This window comes from Pelodiscus sinensis, chromosome 1 (genome assembly GCF_052426305.1).
Source record: "Pelodiscus sinensis isolate ZL-2025 chromosome 1, ASM5242630v1, whole genome shotgun sequence".
In the NCBI taxonomy this organism is placed as follows: Eukaryota; Metazoa; Chordata; order Testudines; family Trionychidae; genus Pelodiscus; species Pelodiscus sinensis.
The window spans coordinates 127,720,431-127,739,526 of record NC_143052.1 but is presented as its reverse complement, the minus strand read 5'-3'; the positions used below and the strand labels follow the sequence as shown (position 1 = coordinate 127,739,526).

General features: G+C 44.9%; 1 protein-coding gene across 5 annotated transcripts in view; it reads right to left on the bottom strand.

Moving 5' to 3' along the window:
- Nucleotides 1-13,146: 13,146 nt before the first annotated feature.
- The window catches only part of TEAD4 (TEA domain transcription factor 4), an 81,156-nt gene continuing 75,206 nt past the window's right edge, over nucleotides 13,147-19,096 (bottom strand). For all 5 annotated transcript variants that reach the window (XM_089770673.1, XM_075900387.2, XM_089770681.1 and 2 more), the window contains 2 exons: nucleotides 17,778-17,930; nucleotides 13,147-13,374 (listed from right to left, as the gene is read on the bottom strand). In XM_089770673.1, the coding sequence (XP_089626799.1) occupies nucleotides 13,261-13,374; nucleotides 17,778-17,930 (267 nt within the window). In that variant the 3' untranslated portion in view covers nucleotides 13,147-13,260. The remainder of the gene's footprint in view (nucleotides 13,375-17,777; nucleotides 17,931-19,096) is intronic.

Genomic DNA, 19,096 nt, shown 5'->3' with positions numbered 1-19,096 from the left:
ATCACAATGGCTGTGTCTACACTGGGCCACTTATTCCAGAAAAGCAGCTGCTTTTCCGGAATAACTTGCCAGCTGTCTAAACTGGCCACTTGCTTTTCCGGAAAAGCAATGACGATCTACTGTAAAATTGTCACTGTTTTTCCAGAAAAACTATGCTGCTCCTGTTCGGGCAAAAGTCCTTTTCCAGAAAAACTGTTCCGGAAAAGGGCCAGTGTAGACAGCACAGTAGTCTTTTCCGCAAAAAAGCCCCTATCGTGAATATGACGAAATTTCCGGAAAAGCATCCTGCCAATGTAGACGCGCTTTTTCCAGAAATACTTATAACGGAAAAGTGTTCCGTTTTAAGCATTTCCGGAAAAGGGTGCCAGTGTAGACGTAGCTAATGTGTAAGAGAAATGGCAGAATTCTCCTCCCTCCCAAGTCTCACCCTCTGTATTTCTGCGAGAGGATGTGATTATTTCCTCTTTCAGAAAGGTAGCTCCCTGTGTGTTTCCTCTATCCCTGTGGCCTTTGCTACTCCCAGTCAGGAACATCTACACAATGAACGTGCTTTTTATCACCTCTTCCAGATCTTCAGTAATAAAGACTGATATGTGAAGCTGGGCCTGATTCCCATCAATGTATCCTCCTTCTATTCAGATTCTTATGCCATGCTCATCACCATAGCATCTGAGCACTTTCCATTAGTGCATTAAGCAACATGACTAATGAGTGTCACATGCTTGTTCTCTCATTCTTCCCTCAGGGAGAAAAACGTATGCAGCAGAGTGATTTGTTTGATGTTGATAAATGCAAAGTATGCACATTAGAAAACATAATCCCGACAACATATACAAAATGATGGGTCTGTATTAACTGTTACCATTCAGTAAAGAGATTGTGGAGTTGTTCTCTGAAAACATCCATTCATGGTGCAGCAGCAGTCAAAAAAGCTAACAGAATGCTAAGACCCATTAGGAAAGGGATAGATAATAAAACAGTAGATACAATGCTACTATATACCCGTGGTACAGCCACACCTAACTGTGCAATGCTAATCACCCCATCTCAGGAAAAAACAAAGAATTGGAAAAGATACCAAGCAGGACACAGGAGAACAAAAATTACTATTGATTTGGAGCAGCTTCCATCTGAGGAAAATGTAAAAAGACACGGACTGTTCAGCTTAGAAAAGAGTCAGCTAAGGGGGGGATATGATAGTGGTCTATAAAATCATGAATGGTGAGTGGAAAGTGAATAAGGAGCTGCTACTTACCTCTTCACGTAACACAAGACCTGTGGGTCGCTTGATGAAATTAACAAGCAGCAAGTTTAAAACAAAGAGAATGTTATGCAACATACAATCCACCTATAGAAATTGTTACCAGAGACAGTTGTGAAGGCCAATATTATTCAAAAAAGGTTAAAAAAATGGATAAGTTCAAGTAGGATAGATCCATCAAGGCTAAGCCTCTGGCTGCCAGATGCTGGAACAGGACATCAGGGGATGGATCGTTCAATAACTGACCTGTTCTGTTCATTCCCTCTGATGGCTCAGGCATTGGCCACTATCAGAATGCAGAATACTGGGCTAGATGTACCATTTGGCTAGCCCAGTATGGCTAGTCCAGTATGGCCGTTCTTATGAGGGTTCCTTCCCTGTGTGGTGAACTAGCTGTTTCCATCATGAGTGACACCAGTTACTCATACTTTCTTTCACAAGGCAGGAAAAGCTTGGATTGGAATCACAAGCCTTGGGGTAAGAGTGCTTCAGGGTAACCAGAACTTCTTGCTGTGGGGATGCAAGCTGGTTGGTGGGGTGGATCCAGGCTGTTTGGGAAACCTTCCTGAATATGTTGATATTTTTCAGCCAAGTAGGATGAGTTTTTGCAGCCCTTGCTACTTTGTTCTGATGCAAGCTGTAGTCATTCACAATTAAGAATCAGTTATAAGATCCTTGAATGGGATTTGGCAACTTCAGTGGAAGCTAAAAGGTAAGGTTCTCTTCGGTTGTAATACAGCCTCCGCACAGGCGTGGAGGAATGTGTTATGTTTCCACTCCCTCTCTTCTTCTGGTGCAGGATGTCAGATACAAAACTACTCAAGATAGCTAAGTCTTAGGCAGACTGAAAAGAACTCAAAGCTGGATGATTATGAAACAAAATGGCCGACGATGGTGATAAATGCAAAGTAATATATGTAGGAAACATAATCCCAACTGTACATATAAAATGATGGGGTCTAAATTCACTGTTACCTCTCAAAAGAGAGATCTTTGAGTCACTGTAACTAGTTTTCTGAAAACATCCACTCAGTGTGCAGCAGCAATCAAAAAAGCAAATGGAATGTTGGGAAGCATTAAGAAAGGGATAGCTAATAGGACAGAAAATATCATATTGTCTTTATATAAATCCATGCATATTTTGAATTCTGCATGAAGTTGTGGGTCACCCCATCTGAAAAAAATATATTGAAGTTGCAAAAGATTCAGAAAAGAGCAACAAAAATTATTAGGGGTACGGAACTTATTGGAAAAGTGATGACTAAGGGAGATATGATTGAAGTCTACAAAATCATGACTGGTGTAGAGAAAATAGATCAGGAAGTGCTATTTAAATTAAATTTTTAAATTTAATGGAGATTGCCTCTCTCCTAGAACTGGAAGGGACCTTGAAAGGTCATTGAGTCCAGTCCCCTGCCTCCACAGCAGGACCAAGTACCATCCCTGACACATTTTTTGCCCCAAATGGCCTCTGCAAGCATTGTGAGTTGCATTGAACTCACAACCCTTGGTTTAGCAGGCTAGTGCTCAAACCACTGAGCTATCCCTCCCCCGTCAAATGAAATTAATAGGCAGCAGTTTTAAAACAAATAAAAGGAATTTTTTTCCACAGAACACACAAGTCAACCTGTGGAACTCCTTGCCAGAGATTGTTGTGAAAGCCAAGATTATAACAGGGTTTAAAAAAGAGCTAGATAAATTCATGGTCCTTCAATGACTATTAGTCAGGATGGGCAGGGAAGGTCTCCTTACCCTGTTTGTTAGAAGCTGAGAATAAGCGACAGGATCACTTGATGATTATCTGTTCTATTCATTCCTTTTGGAGCACTTGGCATTGGCCACTGTCAGAAGACAGGATACTGGGCTAGATGGACTTTTTGTCTGATCCAGGATGGCCATTCTCATGTTCCTAGGAATCTGTGTGGATGATGGGAGACAGGGGCTGTTTGAAGGAGAGTAATGTCAAGAGTCATGTCCAGTGTGCCATAATATGCTCCACACTTTGGGTAGCATACTGCTGTCTTGTAGCAGGCTGGAAAGAGCAAACCAGATATTCGGTGTCTCTGCCAGATTCACTTTAGTGTACCCCATCCCAAGCAAGTGTCCACTTGGGAGAAAAAAGAGCAAAGTGTTTGTGCCTCCAAGCATTACCTAAAGAGGCCACCCCAGATCACTCCACCTGGAAGAACAACATCAGTCGCTCCAGCAACCACAAGCTGAAAAGAGCTATCTACCTCCTCCAAATGAGCAATCCTGAGTGAAGTGGGGAGAGATGAGGAAGGATTTCCCTGTCTTAGTCTAAAAGCCTGGCACCTAATGGTATGTCCACATCTTGACTATTGGGTGCAGTTCTACTCTGAAAAAGATAGATTTAGAAAAGGTAGCGAGAAGAAAAAGAAAAATGACAAGGGATATGGAACAGATTCCATCTGATGAGAGTTTTAAAAGACTGGGATTGTTCAGCTTGGAAAAGAGACAAAGAAGAAGGAATACGATTGAGGGCTATAAAATCATGCATGGTGTGGGGAGAGCGAATAAGGAAGTGTTATTTACATAACACAAGAACAAGTGGTCACCGAATTAAATTAACAGGTAGCAGGCTTAAAACAAAAAGAAGTATTACTTCATATAACTACAGCCTGGGTGATCCATTTGAACGGACTATCATTTGGCTGCAGCACAAATTAGATGGAGCTTGCTTTGTGAGGTATGCCACTGGTCCAGGCAAACCTGCAACACATGGATTGGAAATCGGTCATGCCGTGTCCATGAGTCTTTGTGGTCAAATCAGAATCATGGTGCTTCCTTTTTGCCTGGGCACTGGAAGGGCTCTGACCATTCCCTTCATGGGAGGATGGTCTACCCAAGACTGTGGCTGGATTGTATTGTCTGCTACATTCACATCTAAGCCGGGTTCAGGATGTAACTGGGTCTGTGGGTTGGACCAGTGATGACCTGGGAAAACCTTAGGGAGGCTAGTAAGCTGATGAGTTTGGAGGGGGGTTGCTCTGTCTTCCTTGTAGTTCAGCATGATTCCACGACCATTGCCAGTCAAGCGTTAGCGAGCTCCATTATGAATCCTGCCATCAGTGGTGTTCTAGTAATGAGCATAAAATCTGTTTCTCTTGGCTCTGGATTCTACTGTCAGCTGAGTGAATTTTAATTAATTTATCTTACCTGAGAAACATCTTTCAGATTTGATGTTTGAGGAAGATGAAGACAGTACTGTCTGCTTCCTGGTCCAGCCTGGGTCAGTGAAGTATGACACATCTTGGGGGGACGATGTGGGCTAGCAGAAACTTGCAGTGTCACCCAGCCAGATCTCAGGGATGTAGACAAGGTCAAGATCATGGATTTGCATGGTTGGACCCACTCCCTCTCCTACTCCCTCTGCATAGTTCCCTGCTTACAGTGACCTTTTGCTCACTGTCCTTCCAGGTTGTGTTTCAGCCCTTGATGATAGAACTCATACTGAATGCAAGTTGAATTAATTTCCTGAGACACTATCAAATGTGCACTAAAGTCAATAAAGAACATCTATTCCTTTCAGCCAGTAATTAATTCTGCAATTCACTGAGAATTTATCGGGCACTATTCACGATCAAGTATTGTTTGGAACGATTTCTCCTTTATTACTCCCTTCTGATTATTGCTAATGGAGACATTATCCACTAGGTGCTTACAGATTGTTGTATAGTGATTCTCTCATATTTCTTTTTTGTCCTGATATATAGGTAACAGCCCCTTTATAGTATCTCATGCCCATTGACTATAGCATTAACAAAATCTGCTTCTCTACCGCCTTTACCTCTCCTTTGTCTGCCTTTACCCAACTCCATTTCAAGGGAAGGGTGATCTACAATTAAGGTATTGGACTGGGACTAAGGAGACGTACATTCAGTTCCCAGCTCTGCCATAGCCTCCTTTTGTAACTGGGAAGCAAATCACTTATTCTCTGCTTGCTTCGGTGTCACATCTGTGAAATGGACTCATACTCCTCATCTTTCTCCTGCCCTCTTGTCTTTCTCTATTTATGCAGCAAGATCTTCAAGGTAGAAACTGCCTCTTGCTACATGTAAATACAACACCTGGCAGCCACACGGGGCCTTAATCGCAACTGGCGCCTCTAAGGCTATGTCTAGACTGCAGGCTTCTTTCGAAAGAGGCTCTTTCGAAAGCATCTTTCGAAAGAGCCTCTTTCGAAAGATCGCGTCTAGACTGCAGGCGGATCTTTCGAAAGAGCAATCCGCTTTTTCGAAAGAGAGCACCCAGCGAGTCTGGATGCTCTCTTTTGAAGAAGCCCTATTTACATTGAAGAACGCCTTCTTTCGAAAGAGGAACTTTCGAAAGAAGGCGTTCTTCCTCGTGAAACGAGGTTTACCGCCATCGAAAGAAAAGCCGCGTTCTTTCGAAATAATTTCGAAAGAACGCGGCTTGAGTCTGGACGCAGGGGAAGTTTTTTCGGGAAAAGGCTACTTTTCCCGAAAAAGCCCCTGAGTCTGGACACGGCCTAAGAGTATTGTAATTCAAGTAAGTGTAATAAACCACTTCCAGCAAAGATGCTTTGTTTTTCCTCCATACCTTTACCAGTTTGCAAGCCCCCTGAAGCCTCAGTGATTATTTTGTGGAGGATTTTGTTGTGCAGTAAGTGGGATGGGAGTGTGCTCTGCCTTAATTATGCTAGGCTGGCTAGCTCCCTCAGTGGGAAATACCTGTGAGAAGAGACTATAGGAGCTGAGATCATTCCACCCCAGCAGGAGTGCCAGCACGCAAAGTGGTTCTGTATGGATCTTGCTATCTCTTCGAGAGAGCTCAGTTCTTCTATGCCAGCCTACTGCCCTCTCCCGCCCCTCCCCCACGCCATTTCCCGACTCCCCAACAGCACAGCTGTTATAATCACTGCCCATGGAGCCCTTCCTTAAGGGTAAATTTCCCCAGAATTGTGAAATGGAAGAATTAGAGCAGCCTCAGGGAGCATGGACTTGCTGTTGGCTTTTCACTGGATTTGCAGATAGTGGTAATTCATGTCTTCCTTGAATGGTTGACCCCCAAGGATATGGCAGTCTATGGAAGAAGATAAGGGAAGGGTGCCACAAAAATAGCTTATGGACCCCATTGTGGGAATGAGCCATTGGCATGGATGGCACCCTCCATATGAGGTTATGGCTTGATGTCTGGTAAACATGCACATGCCTGGATTGTAGTAAGTCTTCCGATTGCACCATGACCACCCGTTTGGGTACATTTTATGCTGCTGTTTGGTGTTTTGCAATGTGAACTGTTAAATTGTGTAGGGATTCCTATCTGCTGAGCTACAACAGTGCAACCATCCAGTGCAGGGGCACCTAACAGAAGCGTGCTGAGGTATATGGCAGAGAGGGAACCTTGCCCTGCTGCTCTCTGTGCTCTGCTTTTGCTGTGCCCAGAAAACACTCAAACCATCCCTAGGGATGTCAACCAGGCATCTTTTTGCCTCCAACAAAAGACATAACTTCACTGCACAGAAAAAAAACCCGCTTCCCAGGTTTACTCTTTATCTGAGCACAGTTGCCTTGCTACATGCTATAGTTTATAGGTGAGGGTTTAGCATCATCTAGAGTTAAAAGTAGGCAGGCTCCTCTGCAGACAATTCAGTTATTGTCCACAAAAGTGTTACAATTAAGATTTACTGAAAACTGCTTTTCCCCCTCAAAAAATTGCATTTGAAATTAGACTTGGTGGCACTGACACCTAATGGGCAATAATGAAGCTGTAGAAGAACATTGCATATCTATGCTGAAACTGTAGGCATTCTAACCTAGTAAGCTTGCTGCCAAATAAGTGCTAACTAGTTTTGTCTTTTGCTTGGCCTTACAGAGTACAGGGGATGACAGCTGTCATCATCACTGGCTGTCCGTCTCACTAGCTCTAGCTATCTTTTTTAAAGGTTGCCCCTAATCACAGTGTTTGCACATAAGCAGCATGGGGGAGGAAACTCGAAACTTTTGGTTTCAAAAACACAAGTTGTTGCTGCTTGAATACAAGGTAAATCTATTACTATAATTACATGCGGACATCGTTCCTCTTTGTAAGTCAGCTATTAAAGGCCCTGGTGGGAGTTGTGGATGGTGCAAACTCGGCTATCCAGCCCCAGAGGAAGACATCCTCTCCAGGAGCTCCCAGGCCATGCAAGGGGAGCATTGCCACAGTTACTCTCCTTACGAGGAGCAAATTGTGCTCCACTCCACAGCCATCCAGTTCTGCCCACTGCAAAGGTGGCTGGCAGCACCAGTCCTGTATAAACCCTGTGCTTACCTGAGCTCCTGAATTGGGACTGTGAGCAGTACCTGCAACAGTGAGCAGAAGAGAAGGACGAGGGCCTTTTGCATCCCATGCAGGAATTAGCCACAATACAGTCCTAGGTAGGAGGGCCCAAAAAAGATGGGAATCCCTCAGATCAGCACCACACTTGCTCCAATGAAATGCCATTTTTACCGTCTGGTTTGTGGCCATTTGTAGAGGGTGAGATCTTCATCAACAGTACAACACAGCTAGTCTCCATTGAGCTGGTTACACTGCAAAGTGTATAAACGTACTCTTCTGTTGCCCTACTGCATGTCTTTTGGGATCTAGCGGGATCTGCAGAATAATCATTTTGAGGGAGAAAGTGCAAGCGAGTGAGAGCATTTGCTTCTAATAGGGTTTTTTTTTTTATTTCTAGCATCCCTGAAACATATGGAAAATACCTCCTTCCTCAATACAGTCTTTAGCATTACAGTATATGTCATCTAATTGCTAACTGCTAATTTACTGTTCAGCTGCCATCTGTCCTTAGTTTTTAAGGACATTTTAAAATTATATTTCAGTTCTAACCTTTCAATCTATTCTCCAGGTTCCAGTCAAGTGTTTCAATGGGGTTAAAACGATTCATAGCTCAAAAGCATTGGCATCCCTATATCTGCTCTGTTGGGGATACCTCCTTTAGTACCAGCTTCAGATTTAATTACCATGCTGTTTGCTCCCGCTCATCAATTAAGTTGTTAAATGACAGTAGACATAACACTGATCTCTTCAGCACCTACCCTTCCCTTGGTTAATATAGCACCATTTATCATGCTCCTTACTTCAACAAGTTTTTCATGTAACTTTTAACATCCAAGCAAATTTGAATTGCTAGAATTTCACATGGAATTCAGTGAGGTCTGGCATAGAAATTTTAAAACACTCCAAGTACATTACAGCTATTACATTCCTTTTGACCACTATTTGAGTAATTTGGTTTAAAAAAAAAAACCAAAACAATCTCATCAGCTTTGACTGATTTGATTTGTGCATTTAATTCTTGCTGCTTATTTCTCATCGTTGTTTGCTCTTTGGCTATTTCAAGACCTCCTCCCTGTGATGTGTACTGGGGCTTGAAGCAATTTCCTTAAGAATAAGAGGAAAGGCAAATCAAAGATAAACAAAATAGCAGCTAAAAATATCTGTTAGTTGCAGGGGGAGAAGCATACAATTGCTCAAATGGCCACATCAGGACTGCAGCTGCTTGTCCCCCACAGATTTAAAGATCTGTTTCCCAGAGTAGCTTGCTGGGAGAGGAGAGCACAAAACCATGGTAGACAGGTCACCAGTAATCAAGCATACTGTTGAAAAAGTAGTAGCTATTCAGAAACTATTTTAATCCCTATTTTTCTAAGGATAGAGTGGGAAACAACCCAAAGTTTTTCATGGTGGAAGCTGGCCATGTTTGCAACAATTGTATGCTTTTAAATTTTCACTCATGTTACTGTGTTTCTATAAGGCTGTGTCTATACTGCACCCCTTTTCCGGAAAAGGGATGCAGATGAGACAAGTTGGAATTGCAAATGAAGCGGGGGATTTAAATATCCCCCGCTTCATTTGTATAAACATGGCTGCCGCTCTTTTCCAGCTCGGGGCTTTGCCGGAGAAAAGCGCCAGTCTAGACGGGATCTTACGGAAAATAAAGCCTTTTCCGAAAGGTCCCTTATTCCTCTTAAAATCAGGAATAAGGGACCTTTCGGAAAAGTCTTTATTTTCCAAAAGATCCCATCTAGACTGGCGCTTTTCTCCGGCAAAGCCCCGAGCCGGAAAAAAGCAGCAGCCATGTTTATACAAATGAAGCGGGGGATATTTAAATCCCCCGCTTCATTTGCAATTCCGACTTGTCTCATCTGCATCCCTTTTCCGGAAAAGGGGTGCAGTATAGACACAGACTAAGTGTTTAAGATCTGCCTTAGGTTTTCCCATCTTTGCTGCTGACTTGCTGTGGGATCCGTGGAAAGTCCCTTAAGCTATTTGCAGGTAGATGAGGCATGCAACACAAGCTTACTGCAGTTTAATTAAAGTGGTGTTTTTAAACTAATTTAAAGTGGTTCAAGTTTGAGGGCAGACACTCTTCTAAGTTTAGCGCATTTTTCTTAAATGAGAGCCTCTACACACAAACTTGTGCCAATGTAATTAAATGGCTTTCAAACACATCTTTACTTGAACAACTACAAGTCTATGTGCAGACTGGGTAGGCTTCAGTTTCTTCATCTGTATCATGGGAATTAAATATTTACCTACCTAGATTTAGCTGATTACTGCTTGTGAAACACTGAGAGAGCTTTCTAGTAGCACAGGCCCACCCCAGTAACTCAGAAGAGTTTGATGACAACTCCTCTATGCCCTTCTTACATTTTAAGGCTTGACCCCTTAGTGCTGCTGTTTCCCCTCCTGCTTTTTGTCTGTCTTGTCTGCTAAAACTGCAAGCTCTTAGGGGTTTGTACAACATGCAATGCAGTGGGGTTCCAGTCTCAGCGGGGGCCAATAGAGCTGCTGTAACACAAATTAGTAGTGATCATAAAGTGTCAGTAATCCTGGCCTGGCTTACCAGCTTCTTTTTCAAAGCCAACTGCACTGTCCTTTCTCCTGAGCATCTTCACACAGTCCTGCCCCTCACAAGCCTGTGTGCAAATACCGACTTGTCTATGCCAGCCAGCCTCTTCCTGAAGATTTTCTAATGTTCCTAGCACACATTCAGTCCTGCTGGTGCCCACAACAGGGAGTGAGGGTGTGCACCTTGTCATTCATCATTTAGCAGGGACCTGTGTGAAGCAGGCTTGGATGACTTGATGGCAAAAACACCAATGAACATTCTGCTATTGCTGCTGCACCAACGGGATACTTTGAGGCTAGTGTTAGTGCAGACACAACCTTAAGGACTGTGTGCTGGAGTGTCAGCTGCCTCTTGTTCCATTCAGCAATGCAGGTGTTCAGTGTTCATAGCTCCGCAGAATGACTCAAATGAAGGAGATGGCTGCTGTGTATGCTCACAGTGCCATTCACTGTTGTTCTTCAGTTGAGCTCATTCACCCACAAACAGTATCAACAGGCAATAGTGAAAGGAACTCCGGAAAGGAATGTTTGTGTGTGTCAGGGGGCCTGAGTGGAATAGGCTGGATTTTGCAACATTCCAGAACGTGGTGCAATTCCCTTAAAACCCCAGCTAGAAATGCTGTAGCAAGTCTCAGCTGGGGCCAATAGAGCAGCTGTAATACAAATTAGTAGTGATCAGAAAGTTTCAGTAACTCTGGCCTGGCTTAGCAGCTCAACCAGCTTTGTCTTCAAAGCAAACTGCACTGTCCTTTCTCTTGAGCTTCTTCACACAGTCCTGCCCCTCACAAGCCTGTGTGCAAATATGGTGCTTGGCTTATAGCCAGGGGAGTATTTTATCACTATTCTGCTCAGCAGGTACTTTCCCAGCAACACTGATGGGCTACGTCTAGACTGGCATGATTTTCCGGAAATGCTTTTAACGGAAAAGTTTTCCGTTAAAAGCATTTTCGGAAAAGCGCGTCTAGATTGGCACGGACACTTTTCCGCAAAAGCACTTTTTGCGGAAAAGCATCTGTGGCCAATCTAGACGCGCTTTTGCGCAAAAAAGCCCCGATTGCCATTTTCGCGATCGGGGCTTTTTTGCGCAAAACAAATCTCAGCTGCCTACATTGGCCCTTTTGCGCAAAAGTTTTGCGCAAAAGGGACTTTTGCCCGAACGGGAGCAGCATAGTATTTCCGCAAAAAGCACTGATTTCTTATAGTAGGAAGTCAGTGCTTTTGCGGAAATTCAAGCGGCCAGTGTAGACAGCTGGCAAGTTTTTCCGGAAAAACGGCTGATTTTCTGGAAAAACTGGCCAGTCTAGACACAGCCATGCAGTGTGGATACTGGGTCAGGGCACTGTGATTTCCCATGTGCTCCTGTTGTCTAGAACAGTGGTTTTGCATATGCCAAGCATCTTGATGGATGGATGTGCCTGAAACAAACATGTGAGATAGTAAAGTGGGGGTGAGGGAGAATTGTTCTCCTGCGCCTCTGAGGACAGGACAAGAAGCAATGGGCTTAAACTGCCGCAAGGGAGATTTAGGGAGGACATTAGGAAAAACTTCCTGTCAGGATGGTTAAACACTGGAATATGTTGCCTAGGAAGGCTGTGGAATCTCCATCACTGGAGATATTTAAGAGCAGGTTGGACAGACATCTATCAGGGATGTAGTTGGTGCTTGGCCCTGCTGTGAGGGCAGGGGACTAAATTCAATGACCTCTCGAGAGCCCTTCCACTTCTAGTATTCTACGATTCTATGATTATTTTTCAGGAGTTGATGTTAAAAGCACCCGGAAAATGTGTTTTGAGACACTGAGACTGGACAACTGATACTTCATCAGCTCCCCCACCTCCCACCAGCAGGGCCAATGCCACTCCAACTCCCTCGCAGCTGCCTGTCCGGCTGGTTCTTCTCTGGCAAGGGACTCTACAGCAATGGTATCATCGAGTTCCATGTTTATCATCACTCATTGCTGCCAGAGCGTAAGGCAGTTTACAACAGAAGAGATTTCCCCAGCTGCATGCCCCTCAGACTCAGTGGGGCCTTTGGCAGCTCAGCTGGATTTTAATTCTTCTCAAACATCATCACCAATGATAAAGAGCCAGCTGGACAAATTGTGCCCTCAGTGACACATGTGCAACCCTCCCATGGTCTGCAATGAACAGCAGTAACTGATAGGATCCTAGTAAATCATTGTTTTGCTGGAACACAAGAAGGGTTAGACTCCAACTCTTAGAGTTGTGCTGGGCAAACAGGAGTGAAAAGAAGGGCTTATGTCAGTTCAGTCAGCAGAGGTGATTCTCAGTACGCAGGGGGAGGAAATCTGCTGAGTATGAAGACAGGATTTTATGTGTTTGCTCTTTTGAGGAGAACTGCACTTCAGAACGGTAAAAGTGTCAATCACACCCTCCCCCCACACAGTGGGAAGCGTTACTTCCCTGAGTGCTGTGTACAAGACCTGAAAAATCTTGGTGCTCAGGAGAGTTTAAATGGAAGCAGCGTGTGACCGGATGTGCAAACAGGCACACTTGCATATGTGATTCTGTATGTATGTCTCTGCTTGCATGCGTGCATCGCTGTGTGTTTCTTCTGTGCATGTCTGTTGTACACATCTGTATGCCTGCATGCATCTAACAGTGCAAATGTGTGCTGGCCAGGAGTGTCCAAATGAACCTGTGAATACACACATGACTATGACTTGGTACATATCCAAGTGGGTGCATACACATGACCCAACCTGTGCTTATGACCAAGCCTGAGGCTGCATGCATGCATACATCTGCATATCTCACCGTACATCTGTGCGTATGAAAGTACATTTGCATCCTATTGTTCTTGAGCTGCTCTGAGGCCTTGTTGCCCCGAATAACATGGAATCCAGAGGCAGCAGTTAATAGACGGGTAATGTGGTGTGATATTGTGTACTTGTTTTTCAATTTCTTTGCTTTCAAGCCTTTTCGCCATTTAAACAAGTCCAGGAGGCTGAACTATTTTACTCTTTCAATCACAAACTAGCTCAAAGGTTCTTTTCTGAAAATACATGTCTGCAGTTTATTTTTCAGTTTGGTATCGGGGATTAGGCACGGGCGTTTCCCTCAGATATACATTCACGGAGGCAGTTCTTGGGCAGAGAATTTCTAGTCCTTCACCAGCCGATAGATGTGATGCTGGGCACCATGTTCACTAGCTGACACCTCAAAAACATACGCTATGCACAGCAAGGTCTCTTGAGTATCCCTGTTTGTCACAACCTAGACAAATGAGAAAGGAAGGCAAGAAAGCAAGTACTATTTTTTCCATCTCAACTTGCAAATATTCTAACATCTTTAAACATATCCACTGTTAAACATAATCTACCGAATGAGAAACAGGAAGGTGACGTAGATTAGTAATGACGCCCCAACCTGGGGCTGGCTCCAAACACCCATAATGAAGGCATCTGCCTTGTACTAACAGGGACTGCTTTCTCACAATGTGGGGACTGAGAGTCAATGAAAATCCAGGAGGAGAAACATCCTCAGGACCACAGAGAATGGAAATATGTGCCCAGTGTATAATAAGCATTCATCAAGCAAAGGGAAAAAGTCTTGTCAGGTCTGAGAGCAGTGAGCAGCCATGTGTCCGTGGAACCAGCAGATGTCACTGTTCCCAAGTTTGAGGCATGGGTGTGTTACACTGAGGCTGCGTCTACACTGCACTGGAGCTCGAAATAAGATACGGCATTTGAGCTACGCAAATGGTGTAGCTTATGTCAATCTTATTTCAAAATAGCTTATATTGTACTTTGGAGCGGTCTACACAGCACCAAATGTTGAAAAACCTACTCTTCCGAAACGTCCCTTACTCCTCACGGAATGAGGTTTACAGAGGTTGGAACAGTGAGCCCATTATATTTCAAAATAACATGCTTGCTGTGAAGAAGCAGAACAGCTATTTCGGGATACTCCGGTATCCCGAAATAGCGCTGCTGTGTAGACGTAGCCTGGCAGTCCAAATGCACAGAATTCCTCAGCTGTGAGCATGGGGGCATGTACTTGGCATGGTTCACTCCCAGTCCCAATGCCTGGCCCTTTTGCAGCATGAGCGACACCCTGGCGCACATATGCCTGCAGTGCACCAGGTTGCAGACCCTATTCCAGTTCTTCCTGGATATCTTTTAGTGTTTCTGGCTGCACTTTTCCCGACACCTTTTCAGATATGCACTCCCTAACTGTAGCCTCCAAAGTTGTGGGTGCTCCTTGTCAACCGCCTCCTAGTTCTGGGCTAAGTGGCCACCTATGGCTACGTCTACCCAGCAGCGTTATTTCAGAATAATGGACGTTAATCCGAAATAATGTATTGCAGGTCTACACAGCAAGCCCGTTATTTCAAAATAAATTCAAAATAATGGGCTTCTAACTCTGACTTCTGTCAACCTTATTGTTCGAGGAGTAAGGGACGTCGGAGGAAAAGTGCTCTATTTCAAAATAAGTGCTGTGTAGATGCGCCCAAATTCGAAATAAGCTATTTTGACTTAAGCTATTAGCATAGCTCAAGTTGCGTAGCTTATTTTGAGTTTAGCCCTGCTGTGTACATGTACCCTATAAGACCAGGGAGAGGAGGTTAGCTGAGGGGATGGGGAGTGTCTCCCACTACTCAGGGGACTATTTACAATCCTCCCTTTGCTCACTTACTTGAACAGAGTTCCTCTAGGTGCCTCCACTGGCTCCCTTCATGTTTTTGAAGAGCCGTGGGCACTGACTGGGGTTCTTTGCTCAGTGTCCCGTTAAGGTTCTTTTTTTTTTGACCCTTTGACCCTCACACCTACCCCTGTAATATTTTTGGTTGTCCCTGGTAAATATTTGAGTTCCTGGGCCTTGTGGATCTTTCCTAAAGGCTGGGGGAGGGTCCTTTCGCTTACGCCTGCCCACTTCCAACAGCACTGAGAGGGTGCTGAATGGAAAGGTCTCCTAATGCCAGTGAAAGGCAGCTCTGGAGGTCTTCTTACTCCAACTCCTGTAACCCTCATGTCACGAGGAGTAAGGGAAGTCGGAGGAAGAGGGCTCTTCTTTCCACTTCCTGCTGTGTAGCCAGCGCCAAAAGCTGAGTTAAGCTATTTCGACATAAGCTACGCAATGGATAGAGCTGAAGCTGCGTAGCTTAATTCAACTTCAGCCCTGCTGTGTAGCTATGTCCTAAGTGACTGAATAGATTTAACTGACACATCAAGAAGTGTGTAAGCAGAAGGTGCCTGGGAGTTGCCTACTTGAATTTACACATTCCTACAGGCTCCTGCAAGTTATTTTTCTTATTATATCAATCGCCCTCACACCCTGCCCAGCCCTTCAATAATCTCAGCGAAGCTAGAGGGTCATGCTAGAGGGTCACTCTTACAGCTGGTGTGATTGATTGCTGCTGGCAGTGATGGTTGTACCCAGCACACCTCTGATAGAGGCTATGTCTGACAGCCTACCTGTGCCCTGTTCTGCCCTGCGAGAGGAGCCAGGAGATCAGAAGCTAAATGCTCACACTGGCAGCTGTCATAGTCCATGGTCACCAACCACACACTGAACAGATGAACCGTGGGCCTGTGCGTTATGAGGTGCATGGCCACCCACGGAAGCAATGCCCCAGGAACTCGTTTTAAGGTCATTGATGATTTGTGAATTTGTAGCTGATTTTGTTGTGTTGTTTTCTTTTCCTGCTTTGTGCTTACCTCTGTGGCTGAACTAATCATTGCCCTGCGTCTGGGATTCAGAGACGGGAACTGGCCAGGGCCAAGTCTGGGAGGGGAACATTCCACTGACCTCTTCCAAGTGCTATACAGAGGTAGCAGCCAAATAGACTCTCATAGCCTCAGAGGGCCGAATGCAGACGTGCTGCATAAGGCCGGGCATACAATTCATAATGGTACATATGAGACTATGGACATGTCTTCACTATGGGCTAGATCAATGGGGGCAGCGATCAATCCAGCAGGGGTTGATTTATCACATCCAGTACAGATGTGATACATCGACTGCCGAGCGCTCTCCTGTTGACTCCAGCACTCTGCTTCAATGGGAAGCACATGGGGAGTCCACGGGAGAGCACCTACAGTCGACACACCGCAGTGACGATACTGCAGTAAGTAGATCCGAGTACGTCAACTTCGGCTCTTATTGAGAGTTGCGCAAATTAGATCAATCTCCCGCAGTAGTGCAGTCCAGCCTCAATTCTAGAGGGACTCTCCACTGAAAAACAGAGGAGAGGGCCGGAAGAATTTATTGAGACTTCCTCTGGATTTGGCCCCGGGAGTCAAAGGGCTAAAAATCCACCTGGTACCAAAAGAGACCCCCTCATCCCAAAGTGGAAGAAGGTGGGGAAGGTGGAAAATTCTCAGACCCAGCACCAAGACTGTAGGATTACCAGTGTGGGCAGTGTAAGGCTTTGTTGGCCTATGTGAGATACAGCTGTCTGTGATGGGAGGAGTGTGTGGGGGGGTACCTACCATTGTTCAGACTGTAAAGCCCTGTGGAAGGAAAGGAGATCAGCAAGTGCAACAGTAGGACAAGTTCAATGGTAGACTGACAGGGGCACTGGGCATGGCTGTGGAACGAGGCAGATGGTAAAGCATTTGCAAGTGCTCGGCAGCATGAGTTTCGGCACACATACTACCACACCCTCTTCCTCTGCTCGCCTGGAACTACACTTGTGGGCTCAGCTTTCCTCCAAGGACCTAAAAGCTTGATGCAAACACAAGGGACTAAAGTTTCTCAAGGCCCCCTGTGGCAGAGAAATGGCATTAACCCAGTCCTACCGATAAAGGAATTAAGTCACTGAAAGGGGATGTGACTTGACCAAGGGCACAGGACTTCTAGGGAAAGCCAGGAACCTCAGGCCTTCACATTCCCAATCTTGGGCATTAGCCAGAAGGCCATCCCCCACAGAGCTAGCAAGTGAGGATCCGTGGTGTGCCATAAAGAGGCACAGCACAAAACTCAACAGTCCAGGGTGGCTTTGAATGACCCTGGTACCCTTCTCATTCTTGGCTGCACCAGGGGCTGAAAAGGCCCCAACAAGTAATTTGGACAACCCTGGAAGCTTAAGTTATGGCAGCCTCCCAACCCAGGGTTGCCCTATGTGCCGCGGAATCTCTGCAGCAACACGCCCTTTCTGCCAGGATTTGGGATGAGGCCCGGGAAGGCAGCTTTATGGCTGTCTTCTGCAGTGCCTGCACTGGAGTCATCTTCCTCCAGTCACCACCAGGGCTTTCAGCACTTTTTTATGATGCTCTGGCTCTCTTACATGGTGTAAAGGGGCCAGAGCAGGGACAATTTCATCCTCCAGCTATTGTTGGTACAAGAGTCTACTTTAGTGCAGTCCAGCCCCAATTCTAGAGGGACTCTCCGCTGAAAAACAACTTCTGCCTTCACATCTGGCACAGCTTTCCGGCCACATCAAATCTCCCTTTTCAATCCTTCATCTCTCCTCTCTCTTCATTGCCCATGCCTCTCTGCTCCTGTTTATGTGACTAACTCCACTCTGCATAGCTCTGTAAAGGGGGCTGAGATGCAAGTGGCACAGATTAACTACTGAGCTCTCTGTGGAAATCTTCCTTGAGTCACAGCTGGGCACTTTTGGATACACCTTGAATAGCGCAAGGTGACAATAAAAAACAATTCAGCATCCTCACCTGTAATATAGTAAAGTTCTCCAGCACACTGTTCATCATGTATTTCTCTGGGAGATGTTTGAGTTTATGAATGAAATTAATCATGTATTCACACAGAGGGGAGCGGTGGATGCGATAGGAATAATGTCCATTTTCATAGTGAGCATACTCCGTCTATAGTGTAAAAGAGAAAGGTACACACAGGGTCACTACTGCCTTCATTAATGTTACTAACAGTTACAAATAAGAATTACCATTTGCATTTTCGCATCACTTTACTAACATTAGCTCATTCGTCATTCTTTACAATCATCCATTCTGATGTAGCTTTCCTTGAGTCCTCAAATTTCTCTGCTTTGATAGTTTAAAAGAGAACCAAATGAACATATCTACCATGGATTGTACTGTTGTTGCACCTTTCAACCAAGGACCTCAGGGTGCTTTGCTGCAATCAACAGAATTAAGTTTCCCAATGTTTCCAGGAGATAGATCAGAAGCATTATTCCCATTTCACAGATGGAGAAAGTGAGGCACCCAGGAATTGTGACTTGCCTGAGATCACAGAGCAAAGCAATGGTTTATCTAGGAATATATGTCCTGAATCTCAGTCCAATTCTCTACCTGCCAGATTACACTGCCCCAGATTAACAAATGTAGTTTACATATTTGTGGAGCTCTTTCATTACTTGTCACATTGTAACTCCAGAACATGTAAACGTCCCCCAAACTGAAATGACAGGGGAGTTTATCACTTCCTAGCAATCTTCTGCATTTCCCATACGCCTTCACTTTGTTTTCCCATTAGAATCCTATCTCCCCGTTCACGGGCCAGCACCCCCAACACAACACTAAATCAGGGGCGGAGGAGGTGTTGCATCTTGCCCCTTCCTTTGAGATTGTAATGAGGCTCCTGGTCTCTGAATAATGGAATGGCCCCCAGCCACAGATTTGCTTTTGATTTCAGCTGACAAGGCAAAGAGCAGTTCTTGTTGCACTTTAAGAAAGGCGTAGCTCTTATTCCTGTCAGAGCTTGCTGTTATATGGGGAGCAGAAGGGACTAGTCTAGACACTCGCCGTAGGCGGGTGGCATTAGCTGTCAGCAAACACTGGGAAAGTTTATCTTTGTAGACATAAGGGATGGAAACTTCCTTTGTCTATATATTCTATCTGTCATTTAGCATCATCCTGCAGGCCGCTTGAGCACACTGAGCTGGCTAAAGCCAGAGGTTTAAAAATCCTGACTTGAGTCCCATAACGTCACAAAAGACTAGCTTAAAAATGGTGAGTATCAAAATAATAATACACGTGGGGATTATCTTACTTGCCTTCTGGCTTATGAC